Below are 24,354 nucleotides of genomic sequence, written 5' to 3' on the forward strand. Positions count from 1 at the left end.
TCCAGTATAACTTTTTGTACTTTTTATGTACCTCTGATATACAATAACTAAGTACAAGGCTGTGTTCAAGCATACACGTATCAATAGGGGCCTACCACCATTTTAGTGCAGTATCTGGGCCTCGGCCGATACTGGTATTGGTATCGGTGCAACACTAGTATTAAGATACTCAGCTTAACACTCAGACTAGCTTTACAATTTGAATATTCAAGCCCAGCACTATGCATTATCAGTCCAGCACTATTTTACAACCTAGCCTTACTGCTACCAACATCTGTCCTTCTTTTACAGCATGCTTACAGCAATATCAGGACCATCGAATAGTTGATGATGATTTATTTTCCTGTTTTAAATTTCAGTGCCCTGCCAGAATGTTCTGGATTTCTTCAAGGCCATGTTGCAGCATCACAACCAGTTCCTGCCGCCTCCCTCCCCAGAGGAACAGCTGACGGAGGTGAGGACACTCTCCCTCACATGTGATTAAGGTTGGATAGGTTAGCAGAGGACATGTGGTCTCCACAGAGGTCAAATGGACTTTGTATTATGTATGACTTGTGATTTCATAATGCTGAATGATCCAGTGTTACTCAACAGTTGGCAAGAGTCAAACAGATCCTATGAAAACATTTTAATACCGACAGACATAAAACATACACACACACACAGAGGGAGAGAGAGAGAGAGAAACTCATACACACATCAAGAGAGTGCGACAGATACGTAGATACATACGTAGTAACTAAAAACATTGAACATTTGTATTCATTAAACTATTTGCAAGCATTAATGCAACAGTGCTTTTACCCTTTCCTGTTTTGCACTGGGCCACTTCAAGCCAAGCCATGGACCAATACAGCCTATGGAGGTAAATATGTAGCAAAATGCATGACACAAGTACACATTTTAGTTTTCTATTGCCTTGCATGCATTTTCTCTTTAGTCTCTGATCTCTTCATTTTTGGTGTTAAATGTTCTACACATTCTCGTTCTAAAAGCTCTTACACGATGTATTTTGCTACATATTTTCCTTGATTACCAACTAATGTCTGTGGGGTCTCTTGAAATGGAAGCTAAATGTGCACTGAAAACTGACATGTAATTTAGCATTTAAGAGAACTCCCTTCCCTGCCTGAGAAAATGTGAGATCGTTACGGCATAATGACAGCCCACAGAGTTTCAGAGCAGCTAAAGTACTTTGATCAGCAGAGTGTGTGATGGTTGTGGGCACTTCACCTGATTTCATCAGTCTAGAAATGCTGTGGGGATTCCCGTAGTCATTTTCTTGTCTAACATCATGCCCATCACGCAGAGTTTAGAATTGAATGTGCAGAATATTTTTTTTTCTCTGTATGTGCTTTTATGGCTTGTTTGACCACAATATTATCGAGATTTACAACTAAAGCACATTTCCTGTAAACTGTAAAATGATCAAAGTTTTTCAGAGTTAATGACAGAGGCTGAGACATGATATAGGAGGCATGTTGTTATTTGTCATTCTAGTGTAAATGTACGGTGTGACACACCCAGCTCTACTATACAGTAAAGTACATCACAGTGCATCATACTGTATTACCAGTAATTGAAAACAGTATAGGATCAACTAGATGTCTGTTCTAGAAGGCAGGGGTTCCTTCCCAACATTTTACAACTTGGGGCCCACTTGAATTTTTCACAAAGGTTTTAGGGCCACCTCTGCCCAATAAACAATGCAATTCAAAAAATGAATAGTCAACAGCAACACAGCAGAAATATTTCGATTTGTAGAAAAGGATTTCAGGGCATACATGGAATACTTAATTAAAGACCTCGGCGCACAGTTTGAAAAACACTGCTCTGAGAGTTGATTTAATCATTGAGCGCTCAAAAATGTTTTGTGTAATTTTTTTTAACTGAATTTTTAAAAAATCTGTATGTGTGAGCATGTCATGTTGCGAAACTCCCAGGGCAGCAAAGTGTTGTTGGTCAACATGGCTGTGCAGTTATAGGAAATAAACGCTCTGCTGTATCAGTAACCGTCTTGTCATGGTCTTCAGGGCAGCAAGCAGCTGTTGGCCAACTACCCGCTCTTCATCACCAATAAGCAGTGGGACGAGGCCGTCAACTCCTCCAAGAAAGATGGCCGCCGCCTGCTGCGCTACCTGATCCGCTACGTCTTCACCACCGACGAGCTCAAGTACTCCTGCGGCCTGGGCAAGAGGAAGCGCTCCATCCAGACGGGAGACATCGGGCCCGAGAGACGACCCCTCAACCCCATCAAGGTCACCTGTCTCCGAGGTGAGCATAGCAAACAGATGGCCTGGTTTTCCAGTTGCTAAGCAGTTTTACAGCAATAGCTGCTGCACTGATTTGGGTGCATTATGCTGATAAATGACCTCCCCATTTATACCAGCCCAAGAACTTGAGGTGGAAGATAGCATGTCTTTGCTAAAAACCTGATGTAGTTTTTCCTTAAAGGGACACTGTGTGAGATTTTTAGTTGTTTATTTCCAGAATTCATGCTGCCCATTCACTAATGTTACCTTTTTCATGAATACTTACCACCACCATCAAATTATAAGTATTCATTATGACTGGAAAAATTGCACTTTTCATACATGAAAAGGGGGATCTTCTCCATGGTCCGCCATTTTGAATTTCCAAAAATAGCTGCATTAGCTGCAAATGACTCTACTTGGACCATACTAGAAAATATTTGTTTATTACTTAGTATACTTTCATGTAAAGATCAAATTTGGCAATAGCCAGCCCAGTTTCAATGAGCAGCATAGTTGCAGTACCTTTTTTGACCATTTCCTGCACAGAGTACCTTTAAGGGTAGGCCCATAATGCACGCCGTACCTCCAGTGGCACGCTGTAATAGTCATTGAAGAGTTAACTGCCATAGTACTACAATACTTTGACATAACACAGGGCCTAGTAATGCACTACGACTTGGTCATTACCATTCTGGTAACAGCAAATGTATAACACAGTGTCTTAGCTGGTTAATCCTTTGTCCCTGTCACTTTAGAAAAACTAATTACACCACCTTGTAATTGCAAGGGACACAACAGTATCTCTCTGTCTGTCTGTCTGTCTGTCTGACTATCTATCTATCTATCTATCTATCTATCTATCTATCTATCTATCTATCTATCTATCTATCTATCTATCTATCTATCTATCTATCTATCTATCTATCTATCTATCTATGTCAGTTAACCAGCTGTTAAAGGTACACTCTTGAAGATTTGTAGTTGCTTATTTCCAGAATTCATGCTACCCATTCAGTAATGTAATGTTACCTTTTTCCATTAACACTGGAAATGCTGGAACATGGAAAAATTGCACTTTTCACACATGAAAAGGGGGATATCCATGGTCCGCCATTTTGAATTTCCAGAAATAGCAATTTTTAACTGCAAAAACTTGGGTCATACTAGAAAATATTAGTTTATTCCTTGGTAAACTTTCATGAAAAGATCAAATTTGGCAAAAGGCAACCCAGTTTCAATGAACAGCATAGTTGAAGTACCTTTTTTGACCATTTCCTGCACAGTGTCCCTTTAATTTGAGATAAGGCCAAGGGACAGGAAGCAATCAAGATGTTTCCAAAACATGACTTATTTATGTCTTTTTGTCCTCCCAGAGTTCATCCGGATGCACTGTGCCTCCAACCCAGACTGGTGGATGCCCTCGGAGGAGCAGATCAACAAGGTCTTCAGCGACGCAGTGGGTCACGCCAGACAGGGCCGGGCCGTGGGCACCTTCATGGGCAACGGAGGCGTTGGGGGTGGAGGTGGGGGAGGCAGTGGGAGTAGCAGCAGCTGTAGCAGTCTCTACATGGAGGGATTCGATGGACAGCTGTCCCAGGACGAGCTCTTTCTCAAGCCCTCGCAGGCGGGGATGGGGGACTGAAGAGCATTGTCGGACTCACAAAAAGACTTTTACTGGAAGACACAAGTGGCTGTACATTGTATGGACATAGAACGAGTCAGCAGATTTGTAGCACTTTCAACTGTGATTTCCTAATTGGAATGTCCGATCTTAAACGTCCTCACTTGATATGTTCTACTCTGATATCGAGTGGGCTTTTCTGGCTTTTTTTTCAGTTGTAAACTTGTCAGTTGAAAATGCTTCAAATCTGAGTAAATGAATTGAATGGACCTGGGTCATCAGACTGTTCTAAAAAAGTGGTGCAAAGTTTAGCACCCTAAACAACTCCACCCTTGTGCCAATAATAGACTTTCTTCCAACCCGAGAACATTCCAGACACCTCGACACACTCGCAAACCTCTGCAGAAATTCCATTTTTTATTACGTCTGTGTGTGTGTTTGCTTGTTTCTGTCTGTCCTGGGTCCGAGTCGATAGCACACCTCAGATGTAACATGGCAGACACCCAGATTTAGTATGATTTCTTAAAAATCCTGTTTTTTGTACATGAGGTTTTTATCGATATCAATACTATAGTATTATTGCAATAGCTGTTTGCATTCCCTCTTATGAAATGCCTTTGTATTGTAAGGTTTTTTAGTACTCAGGTTGTTCTACGTTAATATTTTTGCCTCATTGCTCTATATCTGCCATGCCATAAACTGTGGTTCTGAATGTACTGGAATATACTGTTGAAGTAAGGTATTTAAAAAAGACAAATGTAAATATTACATTACGTGCAGAAATGAAGAAAAAATATGTGTAATAGTTATGGTGCTAAGGGGATTTTGTTTTGTTTAATTTATTAAATGAAATAACATAAAATGATATGATGCATTTGCTACTCTGCAAGATCAGAGATAAAAAGTGCCATGTTGTATCTGAACGTGTTGGACACATACTGTACACACAGTGTCCACCACTCGTGTATATATGAGTAACTCTACCAGTGTATATTTCCTCCAAGGGTTTCTATTGACCTGCTTTGTGACATCTTTGTGATATTTTCAAAGTCTCTTCAAGACCAAAATAGCACTTTCATTTACACACGATGATGGCCCTTTGGGATTTGCAAGGCATCGTTGTGTGACATTTTTTAAATGTATTGGGGGGGGGGGTCATTTGCACTGAATGTACTTAAAGGCTCGACCTGCGTCTGTGATACTGTGTGATGATCCTACTGCCGTTTCAGAAAAAGAAGGCGCGCGTGACAACTTGAACTGTGGGAACAAGGGACATCTCTCCAACAGCATGTTCTGTCTGCTTGTCCCTCACCTTGTCCTCTTCAAACGCTTTCTTGAAAAGCCTCGAGCACGAAGGCTTATATGTCGTCGTGCAATTCCATATTGTGACTGTGAACATGTAACCACCATTCCTCTTTACAAATGAAATCCTTTACTCTCTGACTTACCCTGTCAACACTGTGAAATTGACAGACTAACAAAAATCAATTGATGCATACATTATGTCTTTCTCTATTTCTCAGTAGCCTTTTGGAAAGCCACTGTCAGATAAAATTGTTTTCTGACACAACAAAATAAGCACCTGTTCTTTATCTAGCTGTGGGGTTCAACTGGGAACCTGCTGTATCCTCTTAAAAAGAGAGATTAAAATGTACCTCGACCTGGAGTGTATATGTTGTTGACACAGATGTGAGCAAGCTGGACTGAGAGGGAGTACTTCTGTTTTTCCACCAGGTGGTAGTCATGCTCAATGTCTCAATGTCTTTCTGTACTACTGGCCGCAGGCTGTATGCATACCATGCCATAATATTTCCATTTGTGTGCCATTAATCACTGATGGAGATTATTTGAGACCTTGAGCAAATTCCTTTGTGGGTAACTATGGGGAGTGTGTATTGACTTTGTGTGTGCCTGTGCTTAGACAGCTTGGAATTCATTGTTCCATTTCTTATTCAATACAAATGTAGGTCTACATATAGGCCTATATGGTACATATGTATATGTCTACAATAATAGCAGCATAGCTGTAGCTTTTAAAACTGAGAAATTTCAACAGCATGTCAAACAGGCCAACCCCATTAGAACCCTTTCCACTCTGGACTATAAACAATTATAGGCCCACCTAATGTCGTCCCATTATAAGGTTTACAGTTAGCTTTTCTTTCTGTACATAAGTTTGGAAGGACACCCAAAAAGCAATGATTATAACTGTGCAATTAAAGTATAATGTTGGACAGATCAGTCACATCTGTAGGCCAAGACAGGGGACTAGTCTCCAGAAGCAAGCTGTAATCATGCCCACCATCAATTATGTAATCTGGTCCCACCAGAAGGCCGGGATTAGAATACCAGTGAAAACTGAATGATGTACACACAAGTAAGTGGTTCTATGTGCAGTTGATGGTGTTCTTACTTTGCAGCAGAGCGCCCCGCCCTGGTTTTGGAGACGAACACAACTTTTGTCTTCGGCCAGCGGCTGTCACCGCATAGGACCGCATTACTAAATGGTGCGTCTATGATGAAGCATGTTCGTTTGACCTACGTTTCTTTTTGCTTCGACGAGAAAGATGCTATCTGAACGACTATAAAATCCTGCATACATCAGAGGGAAAACCGTTACGCAAATGTTGTCGTGAAAGAGAAGTCTGCTCTTTGGTTCGGCAGATATTCTGGCACGCGGACCGCAATTGTTACAGTGGGCGGGACATCATCATCACAATGAGTTATCAAAATCTGTAAAGATGTGGGACTGAAGACCCGCGAGTAAACAGGCTACTTTTAACGACCATGAACGCTTTTGTGGTGGTGAAGTTGCTTTGTGGGTCGAGTGCTTTGTGGTAGCCTTCCAGACAAAGAGATGCTTATGGCAGCATTTAATATCCAGTGACGAATAATATTCCGGATTTTATCGTATGCGTTTTGGGGATTATGCAGAGATTTCAGGCTTGCCTGGACGAGCAAATACAGTGAACTGGGCCGGACAGACGCAAGGGCGAGGGCACACAGACGCCAGCGGTGTGGCAGTAGCCGAATGCGCAATTGTCAAGACCGTTAGACAATTCCTGGAAAAAAACAACGGGGTGAGAGGAGTGTTTCTCGCTGGGGTGCTCTCCCACTGCAGGCATCCAGCGTATGTCATAGCAAACGTTCCAGGATGCCTTTGATAAGTCTGGACGACGAGGATCAAAGATGGGTTCCCACGCATGTAAACGTGACCGTCCTACGGGCAAGGGGACTGAGAACCAAGGGCAAACACGGGAGCCGCTATGTTTACACCATCATTCAGCTGGGCAAAGAGAAATACACCACTGGTTTGGTGGAGAAGGCGGCGGAACCGGAGTGGAATGAGGAATGTTCTTTCGAACTTCTCCCCGGTTTGCTGGAGTTGGCAGGCACGAGCGCCTATCCCCCAGGGAGCAGCAACTTGGTCCTCACAGTGATGCATAGAGTGCTGATTGGACTTGACGTCTTCCTTGGTCAAGCTATTGTCCCCCTGGACAGGCTCTTTGAGGAGGGAAACTGTCCTAGAAATGAGTAAGTATTTCCTTGGCTTGTAATTGGTAGTGGAACAAAAACAAACCTATCCAAGCCTCACCAATATTAACCCTGTTTCACAGACAGTGACAGTACAGTGGCAATATGTTGCCACGCACCACACCTGAAAATAAGGTGGACCTACACTACATACAGTAGCCTATGTGCAGGGAGGCCTACAGTCGATGGTATGCCTTTAGCCTAGTACTCCTGGTGGAATGCCATTTCAACAATTCACGCGCATATGTTGTGTCACACCCTAAGAAAGTGTTTAAAATACTACAAATAATAGCTCCATGTGGTATGCAAACCCCGGGTAGATAGCACCCATACACATACCTTAGATTGCACGGCACATCCATCTGTCTGAGATGCACTCCGCAGCAGTGCAGGCAGTAGCATTTGTTTTGGGCAGCATGCTGTGCCAGGCACTGTCAGGCCTATTAAAGCAGTCCCTCAGGAAAAGCTACCAGCAATGCTTCAATGACATGACTCTCTGGAAGATTCCATTCCCTCATGTTTACAAGTCAGTCCTCCACACTTGCAAATATTTTGTGTCACTGTGTACATAATTGAGGAAGGCTAGGCCAGCCTTTCTCCCCTGCGGGTGCTTGGTTTTGGTGGGTGAGGTTTTAAACCAAGTCCTGTATTTTCCTCACCACTGAGTGCACTCCAGGCATTGAGAATGAGAGGACAGTGACATGAAGCAGATGCCTTCTCTCTGGCTCAACGAAGAATCAAATATTGGCTACCCTGTTAGAGAAGATTCGATTTAAAGTCTCATGATGTCAGCATCTTCAAAGGAAAGAGAGGCCTAGTGTGGGAGAACATAACACTGTAGCCTGCACTGATTTCCCAATGCACGGAGTACAGAATTCTGAAGTAGAGCGAAGGCTTCACATTCATGCAATGCTGCATCAGCATTTCACTGGTTACACGGTAAACATGAGGTGTTCATTCAACACTCAGAGTAAAATACAATCCAGAAGATGTTAAATCGACTCTCTAAGTGGGGAACACAATTTTTTACTGTGTACTGTCTATTTTATTATGGGTGATTCTCACGAAACGCGCAACAAACGTGTTTTGACAACCATTTTTTCAAAAGACTTTTTTGATTACATTTCTTTTTCAATCTGTCACATCAAAGTGTACAGTTACTGAGCACAATTATATCAACTTACATGACAACTATTTTAAAGACATTTTTTAACGCTTTATAAGTCCATGTCTGCTAAAATGCTCATTAGCGCATTTTTTTTCTTTCATGAAATTTATTAGGAAGCTTAATTGTTCTTGCAGTTTTGTTCATTGAATATTGATAGGTGTACTAGGGGCTACATAAAACATTCAAAAAAGTTTTTTTTCTTATTATTGTAGTTTAAGAATTTTACCATTTTATCTCATTACCGCAATAGGATCATTTGTTTTCCACTTTAATTTTAGAATATATCAGTGAAAACCTACAATTTCGGTCAAAAAATATGCTGAAGTGAAAGAAACATAAAAAGGTACGGTGTTCGTAAAAAATATATAAAAATACAGTTTTCCTTTAGCACTTTTTTTAACAATCAAGTGCTCATTTCGGTAATGAGGGGGATGTTTCGGTAATGAGAATGAGTTTTCGGTAATGAGAATAAGGAGAAATAAGTTGAACTAAAGCCAAATATTAGTAAATTATGATGACACCTAATAAGATGATAAAAATATTCTATATAAAACCATTCATTAAGCTACTGAATGATATTGGGATTCAAGACTTAACCCAGCCAAAGACCATAAAAGTCCTCTAAGGGGGAGCAGACCAAGTATTATGGTGGCTATACAGTAGGTCAGGGGTGGGGAACCTGTCTTGAGGGGAACTAGTTCAGGGGAACTAGAGAGGGTGGGGTCTGTTTTAAAGGTGACTGCCTTCAATATAGGCCTCAAGTGTGGGGAAATCCTGGTTGTGTTCTTAGTACGGAGAACTTTTACGGCCCTCAGATGAATTTGAAGTGGCCCCTCGAATGAATAAGGTTCCCCACCCCTGCAGTAGGTGAAGAGGTGAGGCCCCTCCTGGGCACCAAAGTAACATCATAGTATAAGGGGCGAAGGCCAAGGGGTGCAGTGCACACTAGGGCTGGGTTCAAAAGATCAAATCGCGATCCAATATCGATTCACGTTTGAAAAGGGCGATATCGGTTCACAACTTTGTGGATCGATCTTTTGCCGATCATTATAGGCGCTATTTACTAATCCACATCCTGTAGCTCTCTTCCACAGTTTCCCACTTCTTTCTCACATACAAAGGTATTTCATGTTTGTGTGGGCATCAAAGGCTGAGATATTTAGGTTTTTATAACCGGTCCTAGAACTCTAGGCATAAATGGGTTAAAGTGACAGCCCAGCAATACAAAAGATCGATATCGAATCTCATCGGATCGTGGATCGAATCGGAACGTAGCCTTCTGGATCGGAATCGAATCGATCCAGGAAATTTGGATCGATTCCCAGCCCTAGTGCACACCTGAAATGCCAGGCTTTGCCAATGGGAACTCTGAAGTTATAGTGGGTCCATCATCAAAACACCAGAGGGTAGCCACCTGATGACCCCAGTGAAGCATACCTACATCCCCCAATCCTCATCCCCACCCTGAATATGACATCACAACTCACTACTGACCTCTCCAGCCAAAAATCCATAGTGGACCAGAAATCAAAATCTGTCATGAGCTGGAAAATCGTGTCGCAGTGCGAAGTCGTGCACTGGACATTTTTTTCTGACTCGGCGCGCGCCGGCAACCAGGAAGTAGGTAGAAGGAACAGGAGATCACTAGAGTAGCTTAGAAAAGAGTAGATACAGCTACTGGACTACAGAAGGAACCCTGCATCATTGGGAGGACAATATAATGTCTTGAAGCTATTTTATCTCCTTCCTTTCATTTTATTCAGCTTAATTGTGATGAGTCATTCTCAGAGGATTGTTGTGAAATAAGTGTAAAGCTAGAGACGTTGCAAATCTTTATCAAGACAAAGGGCATGTCTGTTTATCATTTGCTCACCAGAGCTACAACCATATAGTCTAGACATTTCTTGAAGATATATTATTCCTGTTTTATATTATGGTGCTGGTACCATTTAGCCTACTGAAAAGATGATGTGAGATGTCAAATGTCTCAGATTGGGGTGTACGGGTTCGGTACACCTAGGTTGTAGGGTCACAGTTCGGTACATTTTCGGTGCAGTGCATGGGAATAACATTGGAAAAACATTTTCTTCCTCAGCACGTTGTTTATTTCACCTCAATATTGTCCGGACCAAAGGCAGAATTCACTATGAACGATGTTATGAAATATCACTGAATACCACTAACTGATTGAGTTGCACATTGCACATCAATGGCAGTCATGGGTTAGGGCATCAGACTCCCGATTCTGACCCACCAGGTTGGTGGAGGGATTAACTAACCAGTGCTCTCCGCCATCCTCCTCCATGACTGAGGTACCCTGAGCATGGTACCGTCCCGCTGCACTGCTCCCGTTCGGGCGCCATTGGGGATGAGGCATAAATGCGGATGAGGTGGGTGAGGCATAAATGCCATTCTGTTGTGTGCAGTGTTCACATGTGTGCTGTGGAGTGCTGGGTCACAATGACAATGGGAGTTGGAGTTTCCCAACGGCTCTGAAAACCAACATGCATGAGGAATTTCTAATCTGGGAAAGTGTAAAGGCAACTAAAGCATTCGTCCAAATGCCTCTTAGTTTTGATTAAAATAATCTCTAAACTACTTCTCACCGAATTCGCTAAAAAGGCCCTTTCACTGCTATTTCAAATGCCAAGCATTTTGTGCCACCCTTTAACAATGATCAAATCTGATCCAAAACAAAGATTTTGGAAGGAGGTTATGTTAGTAAAAAAGGATCAATACTCAACCCCCCTATAAATGAGGGTATGACAACCAAACACAGGAAGCAAAAAAATGCCAATTTCTGGGGAAAAAAATTTTTTTTTTTTTTTTTTTTTTGCACATAGACTTGAAGTGAGTCGATTTTGTCTCCCAACCCTTTTTGCCATCTACGCAATCTGACAACTTATATGTCATGAAAATATATTCTAAATGTAAATCACCATAGAGTCTAATTACCGAAATTGAGAATCCTCATTACCGAAAGGTACTTTAAACATTGCGGTAATGAGAATGTGCATTGCGGTAATGAGATGGCTCAGCACAATAATGCTAACTGTAACTTCAATTATTGTGACTTAGCTAATTTACGACCTTTGTTGAATTCTAAAAAGGAATACCCTATTACCAAGCAAATTTAAAATGAAAAAATCTTTTTCATTTTGAAATATTGACTAATTTCGGTAATGAGAACCAATTTTGTCGTGTTAGCATATTTTTGAGACAAATCATGACATTTTACAGGCACAATCAATAAGGCTGACTAGTCATGTAGCCATCATGAATCTCCTGTTAGTACAGATGAATTGTAGGTAGTTTCAGCTCATATTGAAATTCTGAAAGCTTTTAATTGTAGTTCTGAAATATATTGCGGTAATGAGAAGAAATACTTGGGGACACGACCTTTTCTTGAGATATTCATCAGTGTTCATTATTTAAATTGCCAACAAGGAACACTTAGTGAAACTTCGGACATAAACCAACACACTTGTAGTGTTATTTACGTATTTTTGTACTTTTTAGTATGTTTTACCCTTATTCAAAGACCAGAAATTTTGGCTGGGACACATTTCGGTAATGAGAATTTGCCCATAAAATGCATAAAAAGTGGAAAATAAAAATCATATTTTTTTAAATGAACTAGTGTGCCAGAAAGTACATGTCTTGCTCTACAGTAATGTAATACCATTAAAAGAATCCATGTCATATTTCACCATTAAAACCTCTTGGACATTGTTTTTTTTAGCTTCGTGAGAATCACCCATATATGTGTGTTTACTGTGATAGATAGATAGATAGATAGATAGATAGATAGATAGATAGATAGATAGATAGATAGATAGATAGATACTAGGATTATCACTATGTAAATGCCAGAGGTAGCTACTCGTGCAGCACGTAATGTTGACACGATATATAATCCTGGCTGTTCCTAAACTTAGACAAGATATGTTGATGGCCAGAGCCCTGGAGGACCACTGACTGAGGTGTCATCCAGGGTGAGATGTGAGACCCTGTGTAAGGGGAGGAGGAGTGGGCCTCATGGGAAGAGGAGGAGAGGAGAGGGGTGGCCTGGGTGGGTTGGTTGTGACACCCTGACACGTGCTGCACCTCGTGGAGAAGGGGGAAAACCAGGCTGCACATGTGAGGAGTATCAAGTCACCACCCAGCAGCTTCCTGAGAGTTTTTTTTGGGGGGGGTGGACTAGACTTGACACAGGCATGCAGGAGTAGGTAGGAGTGGGTGGGTGGAAGACAACGCAACACGGACACATCTGGCTTCAATTGAGAGGTCCGACCACCACGACCGCCTGCCCGCCTCGGTTTGCTGAAAAAGAAAGTAAGAAAGAAGGCGTTTGCCTTGGCCCCAGCCACACGTACTGTATGTACAGCCAGTCAGCACATAAGGAACTGCCTGCAGTAAGTGGAGAGTTCTGGGAGTAATGGAGGGTCTGGAAATGCCAGTACTGAAGAATCTGCACGTGACAAGGCAGCATTACACAGTGATTCTGATTGATTGTCATCTCTAAAGAGGAAGGGAGCGTTATTGACATATTGGTTTATTGATCTGATCTTGTCGCTGCCCTGTCATCCAACCATACTTTATTTAGCAATTGTGAAAATTGTGCACTGCTTTCAAAAGTATGCGGTGGGGAAGGGGTTAGTGTGTGTTTGTGTCATAACAGAATCAGCACTTTATACTGTATGATACTTTTAAATGCCATTTCTGTTTGGTTTTCTTATGAGGCTTCCCCTACAGACCCTCATGGCCTGAATAGCAGAGAGTAGCTTGCCCATGAGTCCCGACCTGGTACAATCCACCTTCCCCTACTACAGCAGGGGTGGGGAACCTTTTTCATTCCTAAGGGCCACTTCAAATTCCTCCAAGGGCCGTGAAAGTTCAAGGGGCGTAGTATGAACGCAAACCAGGATTTTCCCCTGCACTTTAGGCCTATATTGAAGGTGGCCACCTTTACAACAGACCCAACTTTCTCTAAGTCCCCTGAAACTTAATTCTATTACAAAGATAATTTCTAAGATTCCTTTACAAAACATGTCATGTCACTGATTCTTGAAAGTTTGGCAAAAACATGTCCCTGCAGTAAAATATTAATTCTGTTGAAAATCAACTAAATTTTCACAAACAAAATGAACCCAGGTAATGGCCAAGGGGTCTGTCACACGAATACACAGTTGTTTGAAATATTTCAGTGTAATTTTATTACTTTTCATGGCTATAAACCTGTCCACACCCTGTGAAAACGCCTGTCCCAAGGACTGGCATCATCATTTCAATTGACTTAAAATACAAAAATCACTAACAGAATTGAACAATATCACCATGATGTGGAAGACCATATTAAAGTGGTTCTACAGATGTGCACATAGTGGATGTAAAACAATATTTACTATTATTTACTAATTGCTCAAAATGTGTCCAGCATATTGGTCACCACCGTCAGATTTTTTCTAAAAGACAATAAAATCAGGTATGCACAAGGTAATTTTCATTACTGAGGACCCCTTTTCAAACCTTTAGCTCTACTGCATACTTCACCATCACTGAAGCTCCTGTAAGTTTACTATTTTGTCCTCAATTTGTTAATTTGTTTGGACACTGGTACTGTCCCAACCATAAACTGTCAACACCGTCAAGGGTTTTAATAGTATTGTATTACATTAATGTTAATACATATAATTTTTTTCAGAAAAGGTATGAAGCACCCAAGAAACAGAGCGAAAATGAAATGGCTAATGTGAATGCATAATATTTAAAAGAGTGTTTTTTTGTCTCACACCGTCAGATGTCACCACCGTCAGATTTTGTTCTGCTCATCATGTTGTTCCATATTTTACTAAATTGTGCTGGTTAATGAAACATTACTAGGCATGTTAGTAATAATTGTGATCCAAAATGATACTCTAGCCACCACTGAGGTGCATTTGGAGGTTTTTTTGTCAGAAAACCTGACGGTGGTGACATCTGATGTAGTTCACCAAAAAATGTTTTAAGAATATGCATACAATAAGTGTCTACAGTTATGTTGAATTGTTAAAGTAATTCACTTTAATACAGTAAACATGTGTTTTTACTTCTAATTCTGTCTGCCGCTGTTGACAAAACAAGAAAGAGCCCATTTTATGAAAAATGTTAAACATGGGGAGCTTGGCCAATGCATTCCCTGCACAGCCAAGACCTACATCTATGATAACACACCTCTTTATTTTGGATTTGAACAACTTAAAAGCTGTTTTTACCACATTTTCAACAACCAGTGGCTTACTTCCTAGATAATCTAACTAATGAAGTAAAAAACACATGCTCATACTGTGCACACACAAAAATAAAGTGTTTATGCAAGATGCCATTGACTTGAGAGGGCTATTTATTTTGCTAAATGCAGGTACTAATTAGGCCACTTTCACCACTCTCAGATTACTGTCACCACCGTCAGTTTCTTAAGTCACCACCGTAAGAAGGAGTTTTGGACATTTTAAAGGAATGTGCTTACAACATTTTCCTTAGGAGTTGTTGAAATATCAAAGTAATAGCCAATTTAAGCCTACACGAATATTTGTGAAATTACAAAAAATTGTTTGTTGTATTTAGGCGTTAAGTAAGCATCGTATGACGGTACATATTTTAAAATTAGAACACATGAAACAGTATTAAAATAGAACAAAAGTGAATTTTCAACATTTAAAGGCATATGTGTGAACCAAAAAATACACATAATCACTTAAAAACTCCAGATACATATGCAACCAAATCAATACAATTTTAATAACTTTTAATTGTGTCTGACGGTGTTGACAAAAAACAAGGTATGATCGGAGAAAAGCCTGATTTCTGAAAAAAATACATAATGGGGAGATTGGCCTTGTGCATTTCTGAAAAGCCAAGACCTTAGTCTACGAGGATATACCATATCATTTTGTAATTCACTTTGTTTTTTTCTGTCAACATTACAACCTGTTTTAGCCACTTTCTCAAGAATCAGTGATACATATTTCATGTGAAGCTGTATAACATTAAAATTATATAGAGGGCCGGAAAACATGGCCTCACGGGCCGTAAACGACCTTCGAGACATAGTTTCCCCACCACTGCCCTACAGCATAATGGGGCTTCAGAGAGAATGCTCATTCACCTTGTAAGAAATCATTCATAAGTGATAAGTAACAGGTGATAAGCACAGTAATAACCATCTTAAAGATTTATGTAAATGTTGCATAGTGCCTCTTTAATGGGATGTGTCATCAATCGTCCCTCTTGTTCACTAGATGGATGAAGCTCCACTCGAAGGTGGGCCGTCCGGAGAAGGAGCGCGGGGACCTGCAAGTGACGGTGCAGTTCACCCGCAACAACCTGACGGCCAGCATGTACGACCTGTCCGTCAAGGACAAGCGCCGCTCGGCCTTCGGCAAGCTGAAGGACCGCGTCACGGGCCGCAACAAGCGGGACCAGGAGTCCTCCTCCGCCATCGTGCCCGGCCGCTACGCCGCCCTCTCCCCGGGCACCACGGGCCAGCCGTTTGAAGGAGGAGGTGGTGGAGGAGGAGGAGGAGGAGAGGAGGAACAGCAGCAGGCGGAGGAGCCGGCTAGTGCACCGCCAGGAGAGAGGGAGCGGCGAGGCAGCAAGGTCACTCACATCACTTCTGTTTTCTTTAGATAGATTCTTCTTCAGTTTCGTTTCTTTGTTCCAGTTGTGTAATTTGGGGTTGCAGACAGGATCACATATCACACAACAGTGGACACAAATAGGCAATACGATTACAGACAGGAACACATACCACACCAAACAACACACTGTAAAAATCGATTAGTAGAAAAAGTAGGGTTTCCCTTTTTGGTGGAGGCCACCATCACTATGTCCACTGAAAATATAACAGCACACATTGTGTTGCAAATTTAAGTCTTCAAGGAAACACATGGTATTTATATTGTGAGGGTTTCATCACATTTGAAATGGCGCAACATAGCCTTTCCAATAATGATAGATAGTTACAGATACTGCTTTTCTTTGAAAGCCTTTTTCTCAGTTTCAATGTTGGCATAGTTACTACACGTCGCAGTAGCTATCCCCCTCAACCACCTTGACTTAAAAATCTTCTTCTGTGAATCGCTGCAGGTGAAGGACTTCTTTGGGAAGCTCCGTAAGTCATCGGACTCGCGGTCCTGCTCGTCCCTGGCCTCAGACAGCAGCAGCGTGGCCTCGTCCTCGGGCGGAGGGGAGGTCTTCTGCCCCCAGGTGGAGCTCTCCAGCACCCCCATCTACAGCAGCCGCGTGCTCACAGACACCTTCCGCTCAGACGCAGACGCAGGAGGGAAAGGTTGGAGAGAAATGTTATTTTATTATTATGAGGGCTCCAAATTAACTTTTTTCATCACCAGCCAAAATGGCTAGTAGATATTAATCTAAACACACACTCACTAATGGGTCAAAGTGGCTAGTAAGTTGGTCTTTTCTACCAGCCAAACTGAATTAGCACCAGCATTTGGCTGGTTAGCAGGTGTTAATGTAGAGCCCTGATGATTTTTAATAAGTGGGTCAAAGACATTTTCTAGGCTTAGACGTCAAGTGGCGCAAACGGCATGTAGTGCCCATAAATTAGTTAGTAATTATTTGTTGATAAGCTGCAGTGAATATGCTTAGACAAACAAACAAATCCATACAATAGTGGCACTGGCTGTCGCTGTGCCGCCCTGACGTGTGCTACTGTTGAAACGTCACTGACCCAAATACTGTATGTTCAGAAGAGTGGGAGTAAGTGATGATCCAGACCAGACTTGAACCTTGGTCCCCAGGAGCAAGTAGCCCATTTACGGTATGGAGCAATAGTGTAATAATGTGCCACCACACCAGCTGTACAGTAATGCCATGCTATGTAGTGTTTTTCCACACAAATACACTGAAATCCTGAAAGAATTGCAACTGGACTGCAGGTGTTGTCTGGGTTCAGGAAGTGACAATAAGTACATAATAAGGACACCTGGAAATAAGGTGGATCCAAAATTTGTGCACAAGGGGACCTACTGTACATGGCTTTCCTAACCACATGAATACACCAGAAGAGACAAAATCACTGGACGACACGAGCAACAAAAACATCATAACCGAGCAACACAACACGAGCAACACAAGATCATAACCGTTAAAAGCTGAAAGCAACCATTCCGACGGTCCAAATGGCTGCTGCGACTGTTGCCAATCCCCATAATGGTTCATATCCACGTCACTTCATAATATATGCTGAAGTTCAACTACAAACTGTCTTGTGTTGCTCAAATCAGTTCTTGTCACCCATATCACTTTGTGTCTTTTGTCGCCAGCTCCTCTATACTAAGTCAATTATATTGCACCATTGTCGCCCTAGTCACGTTCAGTGAATTTGTGCAATTAGCCTATTCCACCTAACATGGTGGAATAATACTTTAAAAAGGTACACACATAGTATGCGGCAGGGGCGTCATTAGGTTGCGCAAAGATCCGGGGCTGTAGCCCAGCAAAAAAAAAAAGAAGTTTAGTGTGGAGCGGCAGCCTAGTCGAGGGAGCGAAGCGACCGAGAGGGGGGTTGGTGCGGAAGGGGGGTTCCCCCCTTCCGTGTTGCGGAGTTTTTGGAAAATTAAGGTCAAATTGGGCCATTCTAGGCGTACACAAAGGGGAAAATGTACTTTTGACACCATAGTCTTAATTGGCAGTTTTCCCATCTTTACATTTGACAGTGTAGGCTACTTTCATTAAGGACCTTGCCGTTCTTTTCTTGATAGGCCTATGGCCCAATGTCGCCAGCTTAGTCGCCCTCATTGGGTTACAGTAATGCAGGCTAACTACTTTTTTGGATAAAAAAGTAGCCTAGTGGATATTGTGAGAGAATTAGCATAGTGATAGGGAAAAAACCATGCCTTACGTTATAGGCACATTTACAGTAACACGCAGCTCGGCTATGCTGTTTCAAAACAGTGCGCTGCTCTTGTAGCCTACAGTCAGTCGCAATGCGAGGCACTAACCACGGTTTTTGCTCTCTGCATGACAGTATATGATATCACAAAAATGATGATTAAAAACTTAACATCTCCATGAGCAACATCCATACGGGTCTGCATACTCGTTCGTCAAACTCTCAAAACAAGCGACAGACACGCACACGCACACACAGGAGAGGAGGAGGGCTAGTTGACAGACCATGGACCATAATCTCCCAAAATGTCTTGCGCAAGCATATCATACACCCGACTGTCCACACCTTTGGTTCTATTGACATTTCATGCGCGAGCTCACTGCCTCCATCAGGCCGATATCAAAACACAAGGTGCAATCAAACTCGCACATCGCTCATGACCAGGCAAACACACACACACAAGCGCGCGCGCACACAGGGAGACAGGAGCAAGAAAGCCAGCTGATTGACCATACCCTGTTAGAGATTCCATACCCAGTCCAAAAATATCATGGGGGCTATCATAATCCAACAGACAATAATGTCTTCAGATGTCATTTTTGCAGCCCAAATAATTCAAATATGCCGTAATTTTGAATTTCTAGTTGAAGTAGCTTGTAATGTAGTTTGCTACATTTTCCACATGGTTGTAGCTTGCCATTTCTATTGGAGGTAGCAGAGATTTTGTCTGGAGGTAGCTTGTCTACGTGGTGGAGCTAAATGTTAGCTCACTAGGTTAGCAAATTACGAGTAGTTCTAGCAGTCTTTGGAGCTTGCCCAAAACTACACAAACATGCAGATAGCCAACAAACACAAGCGAATCTGCACACATCACAATACACATGGTATAACTAAATCACGCTGACAGCCCACTATGAATTCAGGAAAGGTGTGTCTGTTTGAAAGGGGGTGTTAGCTTGGTGACATGATAGAACGGGTGCTTGTTTGAAGTGAAGGCTAGTTGCAACTAGAGCTTGACTGAAGACAAGTAGAAAACATGACAACAACATTGACACCAGTGCTTCGGCGAGCACATCAGGAAAAAAACAGATGTCCTACCTTACGCTGTCCTGTTACTTGAAGATAGAGCCCAAATATCCATTTAGATTCGCCAAATATCCATTTTGATAGATACAGCTAGATATAGTGTGATTGAATAGTGGATGCTAAAAGGAGAGGAAAATGTCAACATTGTGACCTATGGCTGCTAAAAAAAATACCTGAATGATCTAAACATGAAATGAAGTGGGATCCCTATAGATAGATTTCCAGGCAACGTCACACGGTAACAAAAGGTAACAACTGCGCATGCGAGGGGCAGAAAGCCGCGCAGTTCAATATTGTTTTCTATCGACGCTGTGGATAACTTGTCTAAGAAAGTGGGATTTTAAGATGCTGATCTATTTTCAACTGTACTTGCAGAGTTAGTTATGTGATCGGGATGATTTGTATACCTTGCACAGGGCATCCGGTTTTTAGGAAATGTAGGTTTTAATGAGTTTAAAGGTTTTTTTGTGATAAAGCAGGTTGTTGCACCATAGCATTTCAATGCATTGTTATTATAGCAGACTTTAGCACTGTCTTAATGCTATTGATTATACACTGGAGAGGGCATTCATATTGTTAATAACCGAATTACCAACTTCCAACTGTAATTAGATCCTAGTTGTTTTAAAACTGGTAACTTGCTTTAGCAAGCTCACACACTAGTGGTGGTGCTAGCTAGCGAAAGCTAGCATAAACGATTGCAATGTTGTTATGACACAGATGTTTAAGTTATTAGAGATCTGTTGTCCGTTTTTCATCTCCTTACAATTGAAATACAAAATGTAGATTAATCTACAAGTAGAGTCTTGAGATCTAGTAGCAATGCAACATCAGAAATGGGCTGATTTTGTCCAGGTAATGTAGCGCGCTAGCTAGCTAGCAACGCTTATTGAGATTCGGTAGGTAGCATTGCTAGCAAGCTGTACTGTTTCAAATGGTTTATATGTCAGGTCATATATTCAACAATACCCCCTTTCAACTTAAATTTACATTTTATGTAAGATGGGAGACTCATGTCTGACTTGGAGGTAGTTGTCCAGCTAACACGCTAACGTTCGCTGCTAGCTAGCTAGCTAACGTGTAGTTATTAGATGTTCAAATTCACCAGGTTATTTATTTGGTACGGTCACCTTTCCGTTTAAATGCCGGTTAATCAAGTGTATGAACATATGTATATTCTATGAACAACTATCTGCCAAAAGTCGCACAAGCAGATGTTTACATTTTGTATGTATCTCGTCAAGTCTGCACCAAGCACAAACAGCACACTGCCTGAAGTTGTAAGCACTCCTGTTGTGGCACATGAATGATCGTTTTACATCCAAGCAAGATCCTTTGCCCTCTCGCTCACTCCCCCCTTTTCCTCAATGTAGTGTACAAAAACATCGGAGAAGAAACGTTGTCACCTTTGATCAAGCACGTTTTACCAACATCAGTGTCAGCCCATTGGCAGCCTTCAGATGTAATGCTATTAGCACTGTAAATATCCTGCCTTTTTATCATGAAACCTAGACCTAGGAAAGGCTCTAGGTGGCAAAATTACGATTGGGGATGGGTCGGGAGAGTGTGTACCGGCCGTTTTTTATTTAAAAAACAGCAACTAGCAAAATAACAAAAAGTAACACACGTAGATTTTAACAGAGCTGTATACTGTTTTTCTATGGCCGTGGAAGCCTTTCTGCCCCTTCAGCAGGCGCGGTGTTAGTAAACATGAAATCTATCTATAGCCTATTCCAGAAGTCATTGAGTTATCGAGATATTAAACATTCCAGATTTTTTTTCATAAACCACGAGCCCGCCTGGCTCTGTTCAAGCCAGCTAGAACTGGCACCTGATTGGTTGACAGCAGCATGACATCCCTACAACGAGGCTAGATCTACAAGGTGGATAGCGGCTTCGGTTGGAAAGTTCTTATTTGTACAGTTCCATATTTACATCGATCATCGTGTCAGAATCGTGCGGTCTGTGCTGGTTACAAAGTTGCATAGCCTAATGACAGGAGCGGTATCACTGCTCAAAGTGTGGTCCACGGAGCTCTTCTCTACTATTTCCTCTTCTTAATCATATTATTATTATTATACATATTTTATTTATGTCAGTCCAGTCCAGAGAGATTCGGGGCTAATCCCCGGAGATCCGGGGCTGTAGCCCCGAATGCCCAGGTCTCTCGACGCGCCTGGTGTGCTGTGTCACACCCTAAGGCAATGTGTGAAAAATGCAAAAAATAATATTCCAATATGGTACGCTGACTTGGTAGATGGCATCCACCCAGTCCTTCTGAGACAGGAGGGAAAGGTTGGAGCCCAATTGTATTGATTTTCCTACAGCTTGCTGCTGTTGCATGGAGTGGGGGGAGCTGGTATTGATTCCGTTTCCGCTAAGAGATCTGGGGAACATTAACTGCACTTAGAAGTTTTTGGGAGAGGAGATGCACATAAAAGTTCACCTTTAGCACTGTCAGTAGTACAAATATAATGGAAGCACATTAATCCATTTGCAAATGGATTTAGTCACACATGTGAATTCTTGTATAGTCATGGTATTCTGTCTTGGTTTCTACATTTAGCATTACAAATCCGTCATTCCGTTTGCTAATTTCAGTATAATTGTACTCTTGTGCACAAGCTTTGTTTTGTCGTTGTATGTTGCTTTATGTCATTGTCTATACACTCGCCTCCAAAAGAGTTGTCGCCTATCCATCTGTTTGGAATAACAGCTAATAACCTGACTTTCAATTAATCACTTGGCTTCAAAAGTCACTCATATGAAAGCTACAACCCTCCCGAATGAAAATGTATGTACAAAAATAAATTTCATGCACCAAAGAAAGATTGACCCTTTATTGAACACAGACAGGGCAGATTTTCACAAGACAAAAGTTTTGTCGCCTATCGAACATAATGTGAAAATGAGCAGATAAGTCACTTCAAAACACTTCAAATACGCAGATTGGGTGTCATACTTAATCACTGAATCACGCTCACCTCTCCGAAAAATAGACTTTGGCCTTAGGTGTATGTTTAGGGTCATTGTAATCATGGAAAGCAACACAATGAAAATCAATGGAGTTCAATGAGAGATGGTGACATATTCGCTATTCGTAGAGCAATACATGTTTAACTTCATGATTTAATCAATGATAAAAGCCCTCAAACACCTGCAGCATGAATGCAGCTCCTCATAAGAGCTGTATCTGTACCATGTTTCACTTTATGCACCATTTCTCTTTTTTCATATTCTTCATCTCCAACACCATATAGTTTTGATGCTATCAGTTCTAAAATGGTTGATCTTGGGATCTTGACTTCAGAGTACGAGTCCCATTAGCCTTCATTTTTGTCAGAATTAGGCCTGACATACTCTTGGCTGACTTTGAGACAGGACAGTGGGAGAGACTTCTTTGATGTTAAAGGTGAATAATTTGGAAAAAATACATGGTGCCTAAAGTCAAACATGGGAGGGATACAGCTCTTATGTGGAGCTGCATGCATGCTGCTGGTGTGTGAGGGCTTTTATCATTGATTACATCATGAAGTTAAAAATGTATTGCTCTACGAATAGCAAATATGTCACCATCTCTCATTGAACTCCATTGATTTTCATTGTGTTGCTTTCCATGATTACAATGACCCTAAACATACACCTAAGGCCAAAGTTGATTTTCTGGAGAGGTGTGAGTGAATCAGTGATTAAGTATGACACCCGATCTGCGTATTTGAAGTGTTTTGAAGTGACTTATCTGCTCATTTTCACATTATGTTCGATAGGCGACAAAACTTTTGTCTTATCAAAATCTGCCCTGTCTGTGTTCATTAAAGGGTCAATCTTTCTTTGGTGCATGAAATTTATTTTTGTACATACATTTTCATTCGAGAGGGTTGTAGCTTTCATATGAGTGACTTCTGAAGCCAAGTGATTAATTGAAAGTCAGGTTATTAGCTGTTATTCCAAACAGATGGGTAGGCGACAACTCTTTTGGAGGCGAGTGTACAGTCAGTCACTTTGGAAGCATCTGCTAAATGTAATGTAATATCATGTCTCGATCACTCCTCCCTTTCCAAACAGGTTTCACGCCACACGACCCCAAAGTGATGACCCACAAGCGAGCGTACAGCGACGAGGCCAGCAAGGTCACCACCACCACCACCACCTCCACCCCGCGGCCCTGCCCCGCCGTGGAGAACGTCCAGGGCCAGAGCATGGTGCTCTCCAAGTCCTCGCTCTGCATCAACGGCAGCCACGTGTACTCCTCTGAGCCGGCCACCCCGGCCAAGGCCTCCCCGTCAGCAGGAGGAGGTGCCCTCCCCGCCCGCCGGGCCCTGCTGGAGAAGTGCTCTCCGCTCTCGCGCTCCCTCCAGAACCTCACGCGGCGCCCCGCCGACACCTCCACAGACCCGCAGAAGGCCGCCGTGCTCGGCTCCGACGGACGCCGCTGGTCCTTCGACAAGAGCAAGAAGGAGGACCAGGCCGACCACACCGATCCGGGCTCGACGTCCACGGACGAAAGCACGGCGTCGCAGGTGGCGAGCGATCCGGGCGAGAGGGGGAAGAAGCCCAGGAGGACCTTGTTCTCCAGCGGCAGGAGCGATTCACTCCCCAGCAAGGCGGACTCCAGCCAGGTGGGCGGTGAGGGCCGGCTGAGGGGCTGGTTTGGCACGGGGGACTCCCAGAACAAGCCAAGGTAAGTGATACCTGCCTTGATTAGTATGTCACTGTTCACGGGGAGTTTGGGGCTTTTAAAAGAAACAGGGGAGATGAGTGCTGCTGTCTCCAGCTTTTGCTGCAGAAAAAG

At 42.3% G+C, this 24,354-nt stretch overlaps 2 protein-coding genes across 3 annotated transcripts in view; both read left to right on the forward strand.

The window, feature by feature from the left end:
• Positions 1-5,690, forward strand: part of LOC134440092 (BEN domain-containing protein 4) — a 28,759-nt gene extending 23,069 nt beyond the window's left edge. The window contains exons 3-6 of one of the 2 annotated variants that reach the window (XM_063190026.1): positions 360-454; positions 836-865; positions 2,034-2,274; positions 3,629-5,690. In XM_063190026.1, coding sequence (XP_063046096.1) covers positions 360-454; positions 836-865; positions 2,034-2,274; positions 3,629-3,897 — 635 coding nt within the window. In that variant the 3' untranslated portion in view covers positions 3,898-5,690. The remainder of the gene's footprint in view (positions 1-359; positions 455-835; positions 866-2,033; positions 2,275-3,628) is intronic. The other variant, XM_063190027.1, reaches the window with a different exon arrangement.
• Positions 5,691-5,857: 167 nt separating this feature from the next.
• The window catches only part of rab11fip5b (RAB11 family interacting protein 5b (class I)), a 30,749-nt gene continuing 12,252 nt past the window's right edge, over positions 5,858-24,354 (forward strand). Inside the window, exons 1-4 of the mRNA XM_063190025.1 lie at positions 5,858-7,410; positions 15,859-16,216; positions 16,706-16,907; positions 23,628-24,243. Of these exons, the coding sequence (XP_063046095.1) occupies positions 7,031-7,410; positions 15,859-16,216; positions 16,706-16,907; positions 23,628-24,243 (1,556 nt within the window). The 5' untranslated portion in view covers positions 5,858-7,030. The remainder of the gene's footprint in view (positions 7,411-15,858; positions 16,217-16,705; positions 16,908-23,627; positions 24,244-24,354) is intronic.

This window comes from Engraulis encrasicolus, chromosome 23, assembly GCF_034702125.1.
Source record: "Engraulis encrasicolus isolate BLACKSEA-1 chromosome 23, IST_EnEncr_1.0, whole genome shotgun sequence".
Taxonomy (NCBI): domain Eukaryota; kingdom Metazoa; phylum Chordata; class Actinopteri; order Clupeiformes; family Engraulidae; genus Engraulis; species Engraulis encrasicolus.